Here is an 18,049-nt window from a genome sequence, read left to right on the forward strand (position 1 = left end):
GATCTTTAAAACTTGAAATTCTTCACTTTCAAATATTCAACCAAAATATATTGAACACTTTGAGCCAGAAACAGTGTTAAGCATTGCCGACACAGTGGTTGTACCACAGTGCAGTCTCTGCCTTCACAGAGCTGAGGCCACCATTCAGGAGATTCAACCCCTGGTTCCTTAGGAGAAGGGAAGCTAATTAAACTATACAAACTCAGTAACCCCCTTGATGTGCACAGTACTTTCACACACATCATTTTATATCATTTCATAAGAACCTCACTTTTTCTTTCCTGATGAGAAAAATGGAAGCTAAAAGAGTTTAAAGTAACTGACCCACTGCCAGATCCTAGCAGGGTCAGGGTTCAAACTTGGTTCTAACCAGTGGTTGCACTTTTCAGCACATCACTTAATGACAATGATGAACGGGGAAGTTTACTGCTGGTTCAGATCAAAACTCTTCTTACTCTTTAGATGTAAAAGAGCTGGAAACCGAGATGAAACATTTTCTCTATAATTTAGCAGGAGTGTGTGTGAGACAGTGTGAGTCATCCTAAAAGTAACATTTCAGCACTGACAGTTAATGTGGGTGGGTTCTGAAGAACCACAAAGCAAAGAAAATGGAATTTCATCATGAATGAGAATTGCTAAATGCCAAAAGGAGGCGGATGACCTTGTAATATATATTACTCCCCAATAAAACTGATGGCAGTGTAAAATTATAATTTGCAACATGTTTAAGGCCAGTATAAAGATTAAGCAGGTTTCAATTTTATGCAGAAGATAAATTACTGGTACCAGATGTCCAGCAACCAAGCAAGATAACATGAAAATTTAATTTTTACTTGCTTAACTATAATATTTATGACTCTTAAAATACAGATTTAGGTTCATAAAACAGTAAAGGTTATAGCCATCTGCTTGGTTACAGAACAGATCAAGAAGCAGAGGGTGACTCTACATGTAGAAGGAAATTCGTAAGAGTGAAGAATCCATAGGCTAAATAAGATAATTTATTCATTCACTGAGTGACTCTATGTGACAGCCATTTGTGCCAGGTCTGAAAAAACAGGGTAAAACATTTTGCAGATAAACATCTTCATCTGTGCAAAAACTTCCCCTGCCTGACCCATCCTACCCCCAGTCGCCACCTCCCTTGCAAACCTTCCCCTTTCCCACCCTGCCTTTGTCTGATTAACTCCAACCCTGCCTTTCATTAATCTTGTTAATCTTGGCTTAACTAACCCTTTCTCAGGAAAGTGTCTCAGATTTGGTGGACAAAGTAAACTACACCCTCATAACATTGTGGCATAAATTTGTGGCAATTATCACTCTTGTTCTTTTATGTTTCCATTATTACTTACTGTCTCTCCTGTGAGCCAGTTAGCACCTTGTGATCAGGACACTATCTGATAATACTCATTGCTGCATCCCCAGCTCATAGTACAGTGTATAGAAGAGTTCATAACCAGTACCCAATAAATATTTGTGAAATAAATACAACCCTGTGTTGTCTATGTTGAAAGAATGGCTGCTGTCATCTTACAAAGACCTTTTCCTCCCAAACTATAACTTTTGATAATGCTTACCCAAAATAACAAAAGGAGAATGGTTAAACACTTCATCAGTTTCATTCCTTGGAGTGCTAAGGATACCTGCAGTGTCAATGAATTAGACACTGAGTCAATGGCTCGGAATATTAGCACCTATCTGTTCAAGAAGCTTTTCCCCCTCTTTAATTGCTAATTCTAGATAATTCTGCAGTCATTTCCCACCCCCCCCATCCACATTTGATTCTCTCACCAGCCAGATTTGGAACAGCTGAGTAGTTTTAGGATCACTGTTAATAAAAACAGATGGAGCTTTGAACATAGTAGGGAGTTGGCACCTTGAATAATGGAAATGTATTTTAAGGCACCATAATTGGTTCTATTAGCACTAAAAGGCTACTAGCTATCTTGGGCTTGCACAAAAGTGCCCATGTTTTCATGTGATGGAAAGGTCAGAATGATGCATAGCAATATTGAAATTCTATATTCCTACGACAATTAGATCTTCATGACCCAGATAACCATGATGGTATGATCACTCACCTAGAGCCAGACATCCTGGAATGCAAAGTTAAGTGGGCCTTAGGAAGCATCACTATGAGCAAAGCTAGTGGAGGTGATGGAATTCTAGTTGAGCTATTTCAAATCCTAAAAGATGATGCTGTGAAAGTGCTGCACTCAATATGCCAGCAAATTTGGAAAACTCAACAGTGGCCACAAGACTGGAAAAGCTCAGTTTTCATTCCAATCCCAAAGAAAGGCAATGCCAAAGAATGTTCAAACTACCACACAATTGCACTCATCTCACATGCTAGTAAAGTAATGCTCAAAATTCTCCAAGCCAGGCTTCAACAGTATGCGAACCATGAACTTCCAGATGTTCAAGCTGGATTTAGGAAAGGCAGAGGAACCAGAGATCAAATTGCCAACATCTGTTGGATCATCGAAAAAGCAAGAGAGTGCTAGACAAACATGTTACTTCTGCTTTATTGACTATGCCAAAGCCTTTGCCTGTGTGGATCACAACAAACTGTGGAAAATTCTTCAAGAGCTGGGAATACCAGACCACCTGACCTGCCTCCTGAGAAATCTGTGTGCAGACCAAGAAGCAACAGTTAGAACTGGACATGGAACAACAGACTGGTTCCAAATCAGGAAAGGAGTAAGTTAAGGCTGTATATTGACACCCTGCTTATTTAACTTACATGCAGAGTACATAATGCAAAATGCTGGGTTGGATGAAGTACAAGCTGGAATCAGGATTGCTGGGAGAAATATCAATAACCTCAGATATGCAGATGATACCATCTTTATGGCAGAAAGCAATGAAGAACTAAAAAGCCTCTTGATGAAAGTGAAAGAGGAGAGTGAAAAGGCTGGCTTAAAACTAAACATTCAGAAAACTAACATCATGGCATCTCATCCCATCACTTCATAGAAAACAGATAGGGAAACAATGAAAACAGTGAGAGACTTTATCTTTTGGGGGGCTCCAGAATCACTGTAGATGGTGACTGCACCCATGAAATTAAAAGATGGTTGCTCCTTGGAAGAAAAGCTATGACCAACCTAGACAGCATATTAAAAAGCAGAGATGTTACTTTGACAACAAAGGTCCATCTAGTCAAAGCTATGGTTGTTCCAGTAGTCATGTATAGATGTGAGAGTAAGACTATAAAGAAAGCTGAGTGCCGAAGAATTGATACTTTTGAACTGTGGTGTTGGAGAAGACTCTTGAGAGTCCCTTGGACTGCAAGGAGATCCAACCAGTCCATCCTAAAGGAAATCAGTCCTAAATATTCATTGGAAGGACTGAAGCTGAAGCTGAAACTCTAGTACTTTGGCCACCTGATGCGAAGAACTAAAAGACCCTGATGCTGGGAAAGATTGAGGGCAGGAGGAGAAGGGGATAATAGAGGATGAATGGTTGGATGGCATCACCAACACGATGGACATGAGTTTGAATAAGTTCTGGGAGTTGGTGGTGGACAGGGAAGTCTGGCATGCTGCAGTCTGTGGGGTCGCAAAGAGTTTGACATGACTGAGCAACTGAACTGAACTGATGGCAATTAGAAAAAATAATTAAGACTGAAAGGTTTTTTTGAAGCCAGCTTAGAGAACTGAATAAGAATCACTGAACCATCTGAGAATGTCCACATCTGTCTTGCCCAAAGTAATCTGTGAGGATTAACTTGAATTCATCCATTTTTAGAGAGGCTCTTATGAGGAAACTGAGTACTCTGTGGGTAACAGGTTAGACATTTATTGCCATTATCTCCACAAAGTTGTGGCTGAATCTCTCAAAGTGTTGAGGAGAGAAGGAAGCACAGAGGTCGTCGTTTTGGAGGTTAGCTAACCACAGCCTGTGCCTGCTGAGCGCATACACAGGTCCCACTAAATTTTGAGCAGTGTCCTCCGGTGAGCTTTAAAAGACGCTGGTAAAAATACTTTGTGTTGCACTTAGCAGTCCTTTCTATTTTTTCAGAGTACATCAAAGTGTACCTTTATTGCCTCATTTTACCTTTATTTTCCTTAAGGCAGCTACACTAGCTTTGCCAAAGTCACAAGGAAATGATCTCGATAGTTCCGTTTCAGTACCTGGTCCGCTTTGAAGGAACATGGCAGGCGAGGCCCAAGCCCAGTTGGGCCGCTGCCCACAAGGCCACACAGGTTCACAGAGGTAACTTACCTGGTCTAGTGCCTTCTTTCAGGCCTCTTGGCTCAGCCTCCTGCAATGGCAGCAGGATCTATGATTGTGTAACCCAGCTCACACCAACAGTTGATAAAACCAGAAGACCAGAGTATTAATTCCCAAAGAGAAAACTCAGCTGAGAGAAATATGGACCAAAACGCTTCTGATGGCACACACCTGTGTCCTCTCTTCTTGGAACCACGTGGGAAGTCAAATCCCAGCCAAGGCTTGTTTGCCAGGTCTTCAAGTGGATTCTTTTGCCAACATAGTTTAAGAGGCCTTATTCCCTGTTTTAGAGGAAGCCTAATTGGCTCATTTCACACAGCACTTTTAACATTTAACAGGTTTTAGCCTAGAGGTAATTTCTGAAGATCTTCACGACCTAGATAATCACGATGGTATGATCACTCACCTAGAGCCAGACATCCTGGAATGTGAAGTCAAGTGGGCCTTAGAAAGCATCACTACGAACAAAGCTAGTGGAGGTGATGGAATTCCAGATGAGCTATTTCAAATCCTGAAAGATGATGCTGTGGAAGTGCTGCACTCAATATGCCAGCAAATTTGGAAAACTCAGCAGTGGCCACAGGACTGGAAAAGGTCAGTTTTCATTCCAATCCCAAAGAGGGCAATGCCAAAGAATGCTCAAACTACTGCACAATTGCGCTCATCTCATACACTAGGAAAGTAATGCTCAAAATTCTCCAAACCAGGCTTCAGCAATACGTGAACCGTGAATTTCAGATGTTCAAGCTGGTTTTAGAAAAGGCAGAGGAACCAGAGATCAAATTGCCAACATCCGCTGGATCATGGAAAAAGCAAGAGAGTTCCAGAAAAACATCTATTTCTGCTTTTTTGACTATGCCAAAGCCTTTGATTGTGTGGATCACAATAAACTGTGGAGAATTCTGAAGGAGATTGGGAATACAAGACCACCTGACCTGCCTTTTGAGAAACCTATATGCAGGTCAGGAAGCAACAGTTAGAACTGGACATGGAACAACAGACTGGTTCCAAATAGGAAAAGGAGTATGTCAAGGCTGTATAATGTCACCCTGCTTATTTAACTTATATGCAAAGTACATCATGAGAAACTCTGGGCTGGATGAAGCACAAGCTGGAATCAAGATTGCTGGGAGAAATATTAATAACCTCAGATATGCAGATGACACCACCCTTATGGCAGAAAGTGAAGAGGAACTAAAAAGCCTCTTGATGAAAGTGAAAGAGGAGAGTGAAAAAGCTGGCTTAAAGCTCAACATTCAGAAAACGAAGATCATGGCATCTGGTCCCATCACTTCATGGGAAATAGATGGGGAAATAGTGGAAACAGTGTCAAACTTTATTTTTTGGGAGTCCAAAATCACTGCAGATGGTGATTGCAGCCATGAAATTAAAAGACGCTTACTCCTTGGAAGAAAAGTTATGACCAACCTAGATAGCATATTGAAAAGCAGAGACATTACTTTGCCAACAAAGGTCTGTCTAGTCAAGGCTATGGTTTTTCCTGTGGTCATGTATGGATGTGAGAGTTGGACTGTGAAGAAAGCTGAGCGCTGAAGAATTGATGCTTTTGAACTGTGGTGTTGAAGAAGACTCTTGAGAGTCCTTTGGACTGCAAGGAGATCCAACCAGTCCATTCTAAAGGAGATCAGCCCTGGGTGTTCTTTGGAAGGAATGATGCTGAAGCTGAAATTCCAGTACTTTGGGCATGAAGAGTTGACTCATTGGAAAAGACTCTGATGCTGGGAGGGATTGGAGGCAGGAGGAAAAGGGGATGACAGAGGATGAGATGGCTGGATGGCATCACTGACTCGATAGATGTGAGTTTGAGTGAACTCCGGGAGATGGTGCTGGACAGGGAGGCCTGACGTGCTGGGGTTCATGGGGTTGCAAAGAGTCGGACACAACTGAGCGACTGAACTGAACTGACTGAATTTCTGAAGATACCTTTGCATGTTTGTGCTCTGATTATGGGTTGATTTTATAGATTAACTCTCACAGGGCGCTCTTGTTTTCCTTATCTCCAAATTCCTGGGTGGCACCTCAGAGGTTTTGTTCAGCTTAAACCCACAGCCTTTTTTTTTTTTAAAGAAACACACGCACAGATAAGTTAAATAACATTCTTTCAGTCATTCAACACGTATTTATTGAGTACCTGTTATGTGTCATGCTCCAAGATGGAGTTCTGGGGAGTAAACTGAGCAAAAAATACAAACTTTGTACCCTGGAGGCAGACAGATAAGGAATTACAACAAAACTGGATACATTCTCCTTTGGGGAAGTAGAGGTCATAGAGGGTCATAGGACACCTAAATTTGTTTTGTTCTTGTTTTTTCTTTTGGCTTTCCAATTCAGTAAAATTTAGCTGAACAAGTGCTTTTACAGAAGAGAAGATAAAAAATTTGATGTGGCGGATTCCCTTAGTAGCCAAGAGAGCCTGACTAGGATGGGGACGTTTTAGATGTTTCTTCAGTGTGGAGATGTACCCTGTCTTTCACATGAAGATCACCAGGAACAAAGTGAAGGAAACACCTCATAAATTTCTGTTACTCAGTGGGAATCAAGAATTACTTTGGAAGGACAAGCTGAGGTTAGAGACTAAATATCACAGAAATGAAGCATTTTGAAAAGTGATAAAAATTTTTAAAAAGAAGAAGAAACATCATTAGAGATCACCCTGGCCATTGTCATGTGTGGAGTGATAGGGGCTTTATTTGAGAACATAAAGCATGTGGTTTTATTTTTAATCAAAATTTCTACTGTTGGAAATCCATTTTGTTCACTAGATTCAGTCAGGTCAAAACTCAGACCAGGGTTCTTTCTAAATTTTTAGGCTCCGCTGAGGCTCTTGTAAAAAGTCAAAGAAATGTTTGGTTCAGAGATTTGACAAATTCATGAAAAGACCTTTATGAAGTTTTAAAATATTTCAGACTGCTTCTGCTGCATTAAGTAGTGTTGCTGAGTGAATACGATTTGAAAGAAGCTATTTCTCAGTGTAAAACTAGAAAAAATATCACCTGTTTTAGCTATTCTGAAGAAGGTATTAAAATGACAGATATCCTACCTTTTTACCTTTTAATCAATTTTTCTGAAGTTTTCCTATTAGCATAAAAGTTACATGACTTTGGATACTAGGAGAAAAAGAAGATAATGTACCACTAGAGAGTTACTTTGAACTAGCTGTCATTTTGACAAATAATGACTTTCTGAATTATGGTTATACCACACTATAAAACATCAGGAAACCGAATAAATAAGCAAATGATGAGCAGTTTGACTTTCAAACCAAAAGGACTCTGATAATTTTCTTCGATAATTATTTGGTTCCATGAATAGGCTCTTTTGAGATTTTAACCTTTAAAAATTATTCTCTCTAAATCTCAAATTTTGGAAGGTTATAAGATATTTTACCAGTGGGGAAGGAGTGGGGAGGAATAGATTAGGCATTTGGGATTAACATATACACGCTCAGTCGCTCAGTCGTGTCCGACTCTTTGTGACCCCATGAACTGCAGCATGCCAGGCCTCCCCTGTCCATCACCAACTCCCGGAGTCCACCCAAACCCATGTCCATCGAGTCAGTGATGCCATCCAGCCATCTCATCCTCTGTCGTCCCCTTCTCCTCCTGCCCTCAATCTTTCCCAGCATCAGGGTCTTTTCCAATGGGTCAGCTCTTCGCATCAGGTGGCCAAAGTATTGGAGTTTCAGCTTCAACATCACTGCTATATTTAAAATAGACAACCAATAAGGACCTACTGTATAGCACAGGGAACTCTGCTTAATAGTCTGCAATAACCTAAATGGCAAAAGAGTTTGAAAAAAAGAGTAGAAACAGCTATATGTATAACAGAATCATTTTGCCATATACTTTAACATTGTTAATCAATTATACTCCAATATAAAATAAAAATTAAAAAAAGATGCTTTGTCAAAGATGTCAAACAATTATTCACATGGAAGTTCATTCTGAAGCTTTAATGTGCATCAGAATCAACCATCAAAGGCCCCCTGGGCCATTAAGAAGGGAGATGGCAATTCAGTAGGTCTGGGGCAGGGTTCTCGAGCCTGCACTTTAAATTACCACCGCTGGGGATTTTCAGGCCAAGGCTCTGTTGATCACTTTATTTGTTTTCTATTGCTGTGTAACAGATTATCACAAACTTAGTGGCTTAAGACCACATACCTTCATTATCTCACAGTTTCCGTGGGTCAGAAATTTGGGTACTGTTCTGCTGCATTCCAGGAACTCATAAGCTTGAAGTCAAGATGCGAGCTGGCCTGTGTTGTCATCTGAAGGGTTTCCTTCCAAGTTGGTTCATGTTGTTGGCAGAATTCATTTCTTTGAGGATGTAAACTGAAGGCCCTGGCTTCTTAACTGGTTCTCACCACCAGACACCACCCCTAGGTCCTGGAGGCCACCTGCAGAGCCCTGCTATAGGACCCTTTTCATACACAGTTCGCAACATGGCAGCTTGCTTCTTTGAGCCCAGTGAGGGATCCTCCCTGATGGCAGGGAAGGCCATGTCTCTCTTTTAAAGGCTTTCAAATCGTTAAATCAGACCCACCCAGGATAGATTCTCTCAAAATCAACTGATTTGGGATGTTAATTAACCTGCAAAGCTCTTCATCTTTGTGTAACCTAGTCACAGGAATGAGATCCTATTACAGTCCTGCCCATGCTCAAGGGAGGAGAATTAAAGGGGGGCATGTACACCAGGAGTGGGAATCTTGGGGGCTGTTGTAGAATTCTTCCTACCACAACCACCCTTGAGAGTACAGGTTTAAAAAGACAAAAACCACAGACCCCTGGGGATTTTCAGTGTGAGAGAAGTAAGGCTGATACATCTAGTCCCCTGAGTGCAGTTGGCCCTTACCAACAAAAGAGCCAATGAAACATAAGAAAATTCAGGACTTTAGTGGATGATGAAAATGGCTTACCATATTAGTAGGAAAACAAAAAATTACTGAATGAATGATGCTGGGACAACTGAATAATCACTTAGGAAAAAAAAATTTACTTAATCCAGAGCTCACATTAACACTTCAGTAAATTTCAAACAGGTTAATGATTTTAATGGTAACATGAAACCACAAAATAGAAGAAACAATGGTAGAATTCATTTATAATGAACTGCAAAACTAATCATGACACAAAACTCAGCGAAATCACTAATAAATTTGACCATGTGTAAAAGAATGTACAGAGAAGGCAATAGCAACCCATTTCAGTACTCTTGCCTGAAAACTCCCATGGACAGAGGAGCCTGGTAGGCTGCAGTCCATGGGATCGCTAAGAGTCGGACACGACTGAGTGACTTCACTTTCACTTTTCACTTTCATGCATTGGAGAAGGAAATGGCAACCCACTCCAGTGTTTTGGCCTGGAGAATCCCAGGGACGGAGGAGCCTGGTAGGCTGCCGTCTATGGAGTCGCACAGAGTCGGACACAACTGAAGTGACTTAGCAGCAGCAGCAGCAGCAGCAGCAAAAGAATGCACACAGCAAAAACAACTGGGAAAAGATTTTTGCAGCTCATCAGAGATGAGCAACATTTCCTAGTGTATAAGGAGCTTCTAATAATTCATGAAGAAAAGACCATAACCCAGTAGGCAAATGGGTAAAGGATAAGAATGGACTGTTTATAGAAAATGAAATACAAATAGTTCTTAAACATATGAAAAATTGTTTGGTCTCACTCAGACCAAATTCTGTCAAAAATTTTTTTGTTTGATGTTTACTATGGCTATTTGGGTATAGGAGACATAGCAGTGAACCAAATGAAATAAATATTTCTACTCTCCTGGAGCTTACATTCAGGTGGAAAAGCTAATTAAAGTTACCCTGAGATACCACTTCACTTTCATCTATCAGATTGACAAAAATCCGGAAGTAGACATCATACTCTATGGCAAAGGGCAAGAGGTACTCATATTTCACTAAGGCAAACTGAGAGGTGAAATTGGTACAACTTCTATGATAGGTAATTTGGCAATAACTATGTAATAACGATCAAAATTATGAATGTACAAACACTTTGAGCCAGTAACTCCATTTCTAGGAATGTATTGTATAGATGTACTCATATAGCAGAGAAATGGCTTATATACAATGTTTACTGCTAGTGCGTTTGCAAGATCAAAAGATTAGACACCATCTAAACAAGAGGCTATTTAAAGACATGGTGATACATCCATACTGTGGAATATCAGGAAGTTGTAAAAAAGAATAAGGAAATACTTATGTGCAAAGATCCACAAGATGTATCATTCATGATATAGATATATACAGTATTTCACCAGTTGTGGGAAGGACAAAAACATTTTAGTAACATAAATGTACAAATGTATCATCTATCTACCTATCTATCCAGAAGGGAAGGAAATATGTGATATCGTGCGAAGTGATTGTCTGAGAGATGGGTTAATAGGCAATATTCACTCAGTATCCGTTTATAGCTTAAAATCTTTAAATCATGTAAATGTGTTCCTTATTTAGAAAATTAAATCCCCCAAATAAGTTTCTGTTATCAATTTTTTTTTTCTAATTAAAGGAATTACATTTTGAGAGAAAATTTGACAGTATCTTCCAGTCAATCACATCAGTGTTTAATCGCCCTCTTGGACAAAAAGTATCATATTCTTGATTACCCTTATCTTCCTATTTGATTTCTCATCTTAAGAAACAACTACCCAAATTTCTCTTTAAATTATAGGTCACCTCATTTCCATCCATGTTCAGGGCTTTGTATAAAAAGCAGAGACATCTGTGAAGCAAAAAAATCACATGTATTATGTAGAACTCAAGTTTCAATATAAAAACTAGAAAAGCAAGACTCAGGACCCCGGTGGAATGAGAGCAACACCACTGAACCATGAACAGAAAATTTTGTCTCCTACTTGAAGTCAGTTGAAGATAATATCAGAAGAATTTTATAAAGTCACAGAGTCATAGCAGAGCAGGCTAGACTTTATCATTATCTGTAAATTTGCTTTTTGGTAAAATTGTCCCTGAAATCAAGGATGTCATTAATATTCTTCTTAGGGACATATTTAAACAATATACGATAGAGGGAAATGTTTGTACTTTCTAAACCAAAATTTTTTCTTGCTACTTGATGTTGTACTTTAAGTTTTTTTCTTTACTTTGCTCCTCCTTCACTATACTTCAGATCTTGTGCCCAGAAGGCGGTGGGAGAGGAGGAATGAAAGGGAAGATACAAAGTTGAGAGAAATGGGTGAAAAGTGTCAGAGCTGCAGACAGGAAATTGAGTGAGTGGTAGAAACTGCCAAAATCCTATTTAGACTCAGGGCATAGTTCTCTTACTACAGTAGAATATACTGTGTCTGCTTTTGCATTGCTGTTGACTAAATAAAGACTAAAACAGCTCTCTTTATTAAATAGCAGAGACCACAAAGAGGCTGCCGATGACTCCAGTCAAGGACGTGCTTCCTCCAATACCAGAACTAGAAGTTACTTCCGCGGTGCCTCAGCAAGATCAACATACACGGTGAGTGATGCTTCAGTTTTATCCATGATTTGGCTATTTATAATAAACTCGAATAGATCCAAGGAGGTATAGTTAACTTCAAATTGCATTCCTGTCTGGATGTAGCAGATAGAGGGCTTCCCAGGTGGCGCCAGTGGTAAAGAAGCCTCCTGCCAATGCAGGAGACATAAGAGACACGGGTTCAATTGCTGGGAAGATCCCCTGGAGGAGGAAATGGCAACCCACTCCAGTATTTTCACCTGAAGAATCCCATGGACAGAGGAGTCTGGCAGGCTACAGTCCGTAGGGTCACTGAGTCTGACATGACTGAAGTGACTTACCATGCATGTAGCACATAGGAGATAAAATGTGATGAACTTTCAAAATTGGTTCATATGAATTAGATAGCATGAAATAAAATCACTATTTCCTCCAAGGTCTAGTAAGGACCAGTAAACTAATCTCTTAGTCTGTTGAACAACATGTGCCCTGAGATGTCAGCTCATCTCTTGGCACTGTTCCCTGGGATTGAGTCAGAAGTCCAGCAGGCTTCACTGTTTCACTCAGAACATGAGAAAAGAGAGAATGTAAATTCGTAAAGTAGAACTACTCATTGACCCTCAACTACTGAAATAAAAATTTCCCTAAAGTTTGTATTTTATTAACCTGGATGAATGCACATTGATTTCCATGCATTTGAATACAAAACTGTGATCAGAAGTGTCCTAGAAATCTTTTTCTTTCATTCAACAAATATTTATTAAGTAGCTATTTTGTGAAAGGCACTATTGATAACCATTGTAAGAGGTATAAAAATTGGGACAAAATGGGAAACTAGCATTTCTTAGTATTCTTTTATGGTGCTTAGTGTTTATAATACCTGGGTCCTGGCAGGAAATGGATGATATACTCATATTGAATAATTTGGGGAGAGTTTCATAAAGGGCCTTTTAAGTCAGCATGTGGGAAAACCAGAACAGGACAGTGTGGCAGCCTAGGACTCGTGACAGTGGGGCACTGCTACTGTCCCTAAGACCAAAGAGACAAAGAACTCAGAGGGACAGGGAGAAAGGGACACACGTACACACGCAGAAAGAATACGTGCACAGGACTGCCTGATAGGAGCGGTGGCTTTTGGTCATGGACACGACAGCCTGTGGCTGCCCTGAGGAGAGAGAATTAATAGCCCGATTTGACTGTTCTTTCTTCTCAATGTCGAGTACTCTCCACTGGCCAAACCCAACCAGAGCCGGGGGACTCTGGAGCTAGATTGAGACAGTTCATATGGGCTGGTCTCCCAAGCACCAAGCAAGGTGGACAGAAGGGGAGAGCAGATCGGGAGAGTCAACCAAGGGGATCCTGCATAGGTGGCTCAGTGCACCAAACTGGAAACTAAGTGCCAAGGATCCCTCTGTCTTCAGGACTAGAGAGAGTCAGGTCTGCCTGCTTGGGTCTTAGGGCAAAATTCCTAGGGAGACGATAGTGTCATAATGTTTTAATGAAATGTTACTGGCTGTTATGCTTGATATTTCTCATTGAGGTCCTCATTCTGGGATATTCAGCCTTGCATATGAAGGAAGACTCTCCTTTGTTCACTCACCAAATACTTTTAGAGTACCTACTGTGTGCCAAAAATTCTGCTGCTGCTGCTAAGTCACTTCAGTCGTGTCCAACTCTGTGACCCCAAAGACGGCAGCCCACAAGGCTCCTCCATCCCTGGGATTCTCCAGGCAAGAACACTGGAGTGGGTTGCCATTTCCTTCTCCAAAATTCTGCTACTCATTGGCAAAATAACAGCAGTCAGTGGAAGAATTAGATGAGGGAATCCCTAATTCCAATAGAGTGTCAAGTAACGTGATAGAGGCCCTCAAAGGAACTTGGGGAGCATAAAGGGGAGACCCTTTCACATGTTGCCTAGTATTTAACCGATGTCCAGTGAGTATTTGTCAAGTGAATGGATAAATTCCAACTTCTGTGTTTCTCTAGTAGTGCATAAACACTTGCATTTTTATTTTATAGAAGTGGAAAATAAGCCCCAAAAATATAGTGGCAGAGGCTGGAAGAGACCCTAGGTTTCCTGGCTCCTAGGCTGAGAAATTTATTACCACTAACCACATTGTCTTCTTGGGGCCATAAAGGAGGCTCCGTGGTATAACAAAGAATTGGAAAGAGCCTTTAATCAGTGACTTTAGGAAGTTTTCTTGTGTTCTTATAAGACATAGTTTTAATAAATGGCTTTAAAATTTTTTCCACTAATTATTTTCAGGTCAACAGTATTTTTGTGTGAATAATATTTGCCTTTGTTTCTTAAATCTTCAGACTATCCTTATGAACTCCTCTGGGCAATTTGGACTGAAGCCTTCTGAAGAGTACTCATAACTCTATTCTGGGAATGAGTTAACTGGTAAATATTTGGTACAGCTGAGGCTGCACTATAGGAACCAGTAGAAATGCTGACTGGTTGATGGGAACTAACTCAATAGCACTCATTTTACCCAGGAGATCAAAGGAAAGAGAGTTTTTTCAGAAAGGAACTATGAGTCATGAGAAACAAGCTGATGAAACCCATGGAAAGAGAACACTTACTTCCTTTGTTTATCTACCATTATACAGCTTACAGAAGCCCCCAAATTTGATTTTGAGATACCAAAAACAAGGTTGAGGATGAAAATGCTTTCTCTCACCATCCCACATTGCAGATCCTGATTTAATGTGTTTTCTTAAACAGATGGATTGTTCCTATTTTACAAATTGCTTAAGAAGTTCTGGGTTGGTTGTTTATACATTTGCTTGCATCTGTAAATCTTGCCTCTTTTCGGCACTGAGATGTTTAAAAAGTTCAAAGATACCAAAATAAAATGAATTTAAGTGAAATATATGAATATTTAAATCTAATAACAACATGTTTCCTTTGTTTCTTTTGGTAGTCATCTTTTTATAGCTATCACTAATGTCAAGTTATTATAAATATTAATTACACTAAAATTACATATAAACAAAAGGACAGTTCTTAACTTTGAAAAATAGGAAAATATCTTCCAAAGGATTAAAATGGCCTTACTACTCAGAGCAGTCTACAGATTTAATGTGATCCCTATCAAATTTCTCATGACATTTTTCACAGAACTAGAACAAATAATCCTTAAATTTACATGGAACCATAAAAGACCCAGAATTGCCAAAGCAACCCTCAGGGGGAAAAACAAAGCAAAACCAGAAAAAAAGCAGGAGGCATAACCCTCCCAGACTTCAGACAACACTATAAAGCTACAGTGATCAAAACAGTGTGGTACCAGTACTGGCACCAAAGCAGACATATAGATCAATGGAGCAGAATAGAGAGCCCGGAAGTAAACTCATGCAGCTACGGTCAATTAGTCTTCAATGAAGGAAGCAAGAATACACAATGGGAAAAAGACAGTCTCTTCAGCAAGTGATGCTGGGAAAGTTGGACAGCTGCATGAAAATCAATGAAGTTAGAACACACCCTCACACCATACACAAAAATAACCTCAAAATGGCTTAAAGACTTAAACATAATATATGACACCATAAAGTTCCTAGAGGAGAACATGGGCAAAACATTCTCTGACATAAATTGTACCAATGTTTTCTTAGGTTGGTCTCCTAAAGCAATAGAAATAAAAGCAAAAATAAATAAATGGGACCTAATCAAACTTACAAGCTTTGGCACGGCAAAGAAGCCATAAACAAAATGAAAAGACAACCAATGGAATAGGAGAAAATATTAATTTTTGAAAATTATGTGACCAACAAGGGCTTAATTTCAAAAATATACAAACAGCTCATACAACTCAACAATAAAAAAACAAACAACCCAATCAAAAAATGAGCAGAAGGTAGACATTTCTCCAAAGAAGGCATTCAGTTCAGTTCAGTTGCTCAGTCATGTCCAACTCTTTGCAACCCCATGAATCGCAGCACGCCAAGCCTCCCTGTCCATCACCAACTCCTGGAGTTCACTCAGACTCATGTCCATCGAGTCAGTGATACTATCCAGCCATCTCATCCTCTGTCGTCCCCTTCTCCTCCTGCCCCCAATCCCTCCCAGCATCAGTCTTTTCCAATGAGTCAACTCTTCGCATGAGGTGGCCAAAGTATTGGAGTTTCAGCTTTAGCATCATTCCTTCCAAAGAAATCCCAGGGCTGATCTTCTTTAGAATGGACTGGTTGGATCCCCTTGCAGTTCAAGGGACTCTCAAGAGTCTTCTCCAACACCACACTTCAAAAGCATCAATTCTTCGGCGGCACATGAAAAGATGCTCAACATTTCTAATTATTAGAGAAATGTAAATCAAAACTACAATGAGGTATCTCCTCACATTAGTCAGAATGGCCATAATTAAAAAGTCTACAAACCATAAAGGCTGGAGAAAGTGTAGAGAAAAAGGAATCCTCCTACAGTGTTGGTTAGAATGTAAATTGGTGCAGCCATTGTGGAAAACAGTATGGAGAGTCCTCAAATAACTAAAAATAGAACTACCCATATGACCCAGAAATCCCACTCCTGGGCATATACCCAGACAAAACTACAATTCAAAATGATACATGCACCCGCAGTGTTCATAGCAGCTCTACTCACAATTGCCAAGACATGGAAACAACCAAAATGTCCATCAACAGACGAATGGATAAAGAAGATGTGCTGTATATATACAATAGAATTCTACTCAGCCATAAGAAAGAATGAAATATTGCCATTTGCAGCAACATGGATGGGCCTGGAGATTATCATACTAAGTGAAGTCAGAGAAAGACAAATACCATATATCATCCTTACTTTGGAACTGTGGTGCTGAAGACTCTTGAGAGTCCCTTGGTTAGCAAGGAAATCAAGCCAGTCAATCCTAAAGGAAATCAACTCTGAATATTCCTTGGAAGGACTGATACTGAAGCTGAAGCTCCAATATTTTGGCCATTTGATGCAAAGAGCCAACTCATTGGGAAAGACCCTGATGCTGGGAAGGATTGAAAGCAAGAGGAAAAGGGGACAACAGAGGATGAGAAGGTTGGATGGCACCATCAATTCAATGTACATGAGTTTGAGCAAACTTCAGGAGATGGTGAACGACAGGGAAGCCTGACATGCTGCTGTCCATGAGTTGGAAACAACTTAGCAACTGAACAACAGCAATAATATGTGGAATCTAAAATATGACACAAATGAATTTATCTGCAAAACAAAAAGAGACAGAGAGAACAGACTTGTGACAAGTCTTGTGACAAAGGGGAGGGAGTAGGGAGGGATGGGCTGGGAATTTGGAGTTAGTTCAGTTCAGTCACTCAGTCGTGTCCAACTCTTTGTGACCCCATGAATCGCAGCATGCCAGGCCTCCCTGTCCATCACCAACTCCTGGAGTTTACCCAAACTCATGTCCATCGAGTCAGTGATGCCATCCAGCCATCTCATCGTCTGTCATCCCCTTCTCCTCCTGCCCCCAATCTCTCCCTGCATCAGTCTTTTCCAATGAGTCAACTCTTCGCATGAGGTGGCCAAAGTATTGGAGTTTCAGCTTCAGCATCAGTCCTTCCAATGAACACCCAGGACTGATCTCCTTTAGGATGGACTGGTTGGTTGGAGTTAGTAGGTGCAAACTATTACATATAGAATGGATAAGCAATAAGGTCCCACTGGGTAGTTCAGTCAACTACACTCAGTATCGTGAGATAAACCATAATGGAAAGGAAATAAAAAAGAATGTAGGAAAGAAACATATCTTCAGAGAGTTAAGGTGGAACTTAATCTCTTAATGTCAATATATGGCTAAAATTGCTTATCTGAGTAGATTTTCAGAGTTTAACTGCAGAGTCTGATTAAGCAATCTAACAGGAATGAATGTTTCAGCACATAAAGGTGGGTTTTTTTTGTACTCTATATTTTGTTGTTGTTGTTAGCTCACAAACTGAGGTTCTAATTGTAAAATTTAGAGATTGAGGATTTGGCAAATGGAATTCTACTAATCATACTTTTTCTTGCTTGTATTTCCCTGATTAATAGATGAGTCAGGCTCAGATCTGGAATACTTCAGCAGGAATTTAGGGGTGTCACACTCTCTGAGGTATGGACATTATATGATTTCTGAGAAGCCAAATTATTGTTTCCTTGCATATCACCTACTATATTCTGACAAATGACTTGGAAATCAATGGGAACTTGGCATACAAAAAGCATAAATCAAGCTTTGAATTGTGTTACATTGTGGCAGCTTTTAAAAGCTGATTTCACTTATTTATTAAAATAATAGACTTTAACTGAAACTGTGAAGCACTGAAAGATGTAGATGGCCTGCTGTCTGCCCACAGGCTAT

General features: G+C 40.0%; 1 protein-coding gene across 3 annotated transcripts in view; it reads left to right on the plus strand.

Annotated features, from left to right (window-relative positions):
• TMEM156 (transmembrane protein 156) overlaps window positions 1-14,621 on the plus strand; it is a 42,348-nt gene extending 27,727 nt beyond the window's left edge. The window contains exons 6-7 of one of the 3 annotated variants that reach the window (XM_010833581.1): window positions 11,639-11,741; window positions 14,040-14,615. In XM_010833581.1, coding sequence (XP_010831883.1) covers window positions 11,639-11,741; window positions 14,040-14,052 — 116 coding nt within the window. In that variant the 3' untranslated portion in view covers window positions 14,053-14,615. Of the gene's footprint in view, window positions 1-11,635; window positions 11,742-14,039 lie in introns of all 3 variants that reach the window. The other 2 variants (XM_010833580.1, XM_010833582.1) reach the window with 2 other exon arrangements.
• The last annotated feature ends 3,428 nt before the right edge of the window (window positions 14,622-18,049 follow it).

The sequence above is a fragment of the Bison bison genome, unplaced genomic scaffold (genome assembly GCF_000754665.1).
Source record: "Bison bison bison isolate TAMUID 2011002044 unplaced genomic scaffold, Bison_UMD1.0 scf7180017863790, whole genome shotgun sequence".
NCBI lineage: Eukaryota > Metazoa > Chordata > Mammalia > Artiodactyla > Bovidae > Bison > Bison bison.